This window comes from Echinops telfairi, unplaced genomic scaffold, assembly GCF_000313985.2.
Source record: "Echinops telfairi isolate 266 unplaced genomic scaffold, ASM31398v2 ScPeMD7_2010;HRSCAF=2546, whole genome shotgun sequence".
In the NCBI taxonomy this organism is placed as follows: Eukaryota; Metazoa; Chordata; class Mammalia; order Afrosoricida; family Tenrecidae; genus Echinops; species Echinops telfairi.
Genome location: NW_022105908.1, coordinates 3,007,763 through 3,010,301, shown reverse-complemented (window position 1 = coordinate 3,010,301; position 2,539 = coordinate 3,007,763). Strand labels below are relative to the sequence as shown.

Below are 2,539 nucleotides of genomic sequence, written 5' to 3'. Positions count from 1 at the left end.
CCCACTCATAGAATGGCCAAATGGCATATTTTTATCCCGTAAATCCTTGCAAAGTACATCTGTTTGCTTCTCTATTTGCCTTTATTTGGAAGTATCTGGTCTTTGGTGCTAATCCATGTGAAATGAGAATGATTGCATCAAAAATTATTAGGATGGTAGAGCACAGTGTGACACAATGTTTTGTAACCACAAGCAGAAGAATTAAAAAAAAAAATTTTTTTAAGGCACCAAATTCTAGAACTGATCCTTTTCTCTTCGCCCCTTCAGCCTCCAGCGCAGAGAGATCCATCCCCAGCGCTCAGATGAAGCTCAAAAGAGCCCGGCTGGCCGATGATCTTAATGAAAAGATTGCTCTCCGGCCAGGGCCCCTGGAGCTGGTCGAGAAGAATATACTGCCAGTTGATTCTGCTGTGAAAGAGGCCATAAAAGGTAATGAGAACAAATGGCTTGTCTCTCCATGGTACTAAAGAGGGTGAGACCTTTGGGGCTCTGAGGGGGAGGCCAAGATTAGGTTGCTGTCCGCATGCTCCCTGTTGGCAGAGTGGTTCAGGGGATGGGCAGGAACCCTTCATTCACTCCATTGACCTTTGACATCCCTGTATCAACACAGGCCAGCAGGTTGACCAAGGTCCTTGATTTCGTCCTCTAAGGTCTTGCTCACTTGGCCCTCCCATTGTCAGGGAACCACCGTTCCTTTTAACCGTTTGCCAACTAGGTCAGTTATGACTTGGGGTGACCATGTCTGAGGGTAGATCTGTGCTCTGCAGGGTTTCTATTGGCTGGTGGTTTGGAAATAAGTCCCCAGGCACTTTCCTCAAGGCAGAGCTGGGCTGATTTGAACCTCCAATCTCTCAGTTACCAGGGGAGGCCATCAACCATTTGCCCCACACAGGGACTTCACAGCTCTTGAGAGCCTCCCCCTTGGAAGGTGTGTGGACTAGCACAGCCGAACGGACCCTGGACCTGACTGAGTTACTGCATTGCTAGTCCATCTGGTGACCGTGGGTTGGGGCTTCTCTAAGTCACATCACCTCCCCTAAACCTCCGTTTCCTCGACACTGAGATACAGATAATAGTGACCCTTGTGTCCACTGGCTGTTGGAAGTGAAATTCAGGTTGTATAACAGGTGTGAAAACTCCTTGACAACACACGTGTGCTTTAAAGATTGAACTGTAAATACTTAAGGAACCAGCAACACTCATTCTAGGGTCATAACCTTTGCCAAATCATTTGCAGACTTTTTGAACAACTGAAACCAAGTGGACCCAGACACTCAAGTAAACCTGAGAGCGCTGACTTTATGCATAAAGGCATCAGCTGGGAAAGCTATAGAGGAAAAGACAGAGTCCTTAGTAGAAGAAAGGGGCGCTTACCATTTTCATAGACAAACTTTAGTAACTTCTAGTAACAGCCACAACTAGGCCTGAGTACTAACTACTGATGCTAATAAACATTATACATTTAAATGCTTTGCACATTGTTGAACTGTATATGTAGAGGCAGACTATCAAACTTATTGTCAAATTTATCCGCATTCCAAAGCTGTCACCGTCATCTTGCCCTTCAGAGGCTGCATGGACTTTACAACCTAAGACTTTGAAAATATGAACTGGAAGAGGAGCAATGTGCTCATCCCTCAGTGCCTACTAGAATATTCCGAGTCCCTTTCCCCTTCTTCATTCTCTGCCCACCACTACGTAGCCTGCGCCTTTGAACTTGGTGGAGAGCAGTGTTCCCCAGAATGGGTGACACCCCTCTGTGGGGTGAGCGGGAGCAACCCATGTAGCTCTACTTCATCTTGGCTTCTGGGCATAGGTCCACAAGTTTTGCATTGCCGGGGGGAGGTGCTAAGTAGGTGGGGTTTTTTTCTGAAAAGGGGGAGATAAGTCAAATAAATTTGGGAACCGATGGTCTAGAATCTTCGAAGACACACTCTCTTCATCTTATTCTAATGACACGTGAGACAGGAAATGATTTTCAGTATACTGTTTCACCCTTTCTTAAAAGCAGCCTATTTAATTTAATATTTATTTTTAGGCAATAAACAAAAAACTTATTTTAAATGCATCTTTGCTGCTTTTAATCAGCCATACTAATTTTGTTTTTTACTTTAAAATAGTTAATTTAATATATTTTAATTTTTAAATATATTTCAGTATGATTATGTTTCATTAGTAGTCTAGAGCTTTTCCTCATTTTTGACTGGACATTTTCCCCTTATTGTTTTATAAAAGCCATGCATCTATAAAAAAATGTTATACTGATGACAGTATGTCTACATGCGATCATATAGCATGATCCAAGTCATGGTGTTTTCAATCGCTTCATATGCATGTGAAAGGTGGATATTGAATCAGAAAGACATAAGCATAGGTGTGTTTGAATGATGGTGCTGGCAAAGAACATGGAAAGTCTGGTGGACTCCCAAAAGAGCACATACACCTAGTACCGAGAGTGTTCCTTAAAGGCAGGGGTGGTGAGACTTCATCTCATGCACGATGGACGTGTTCTCAGGAGAGGCCAGTCCCTGGAGAAGGA

At 43.6% G+C, this 2,539-nt stretch overlaps 1 protein-coding gene across 3 annotated transcripts in view; it reads left to right on the top strand.

Moving 5' to 3' along the window:
* Positions 1-2,539, top strand: part of MYOCD (myocardin) — a 137,487-nt gene that overhangs the window by 76,115 nt on the left and 58,833 nt on the right. For all 3 annotated transcript variants that reach the window (XM_045293526.1, XM_045293525.1, XM_004709338.2), the window contains exon 5: positions 268-429. In XM_045293526.1, the coding sequence (XP_045149461.1) occupies positions 268-429 (162 nt within the window). The remainder of the gene's footprint in view (positions 1-267; positions 430-2,539) is intronic.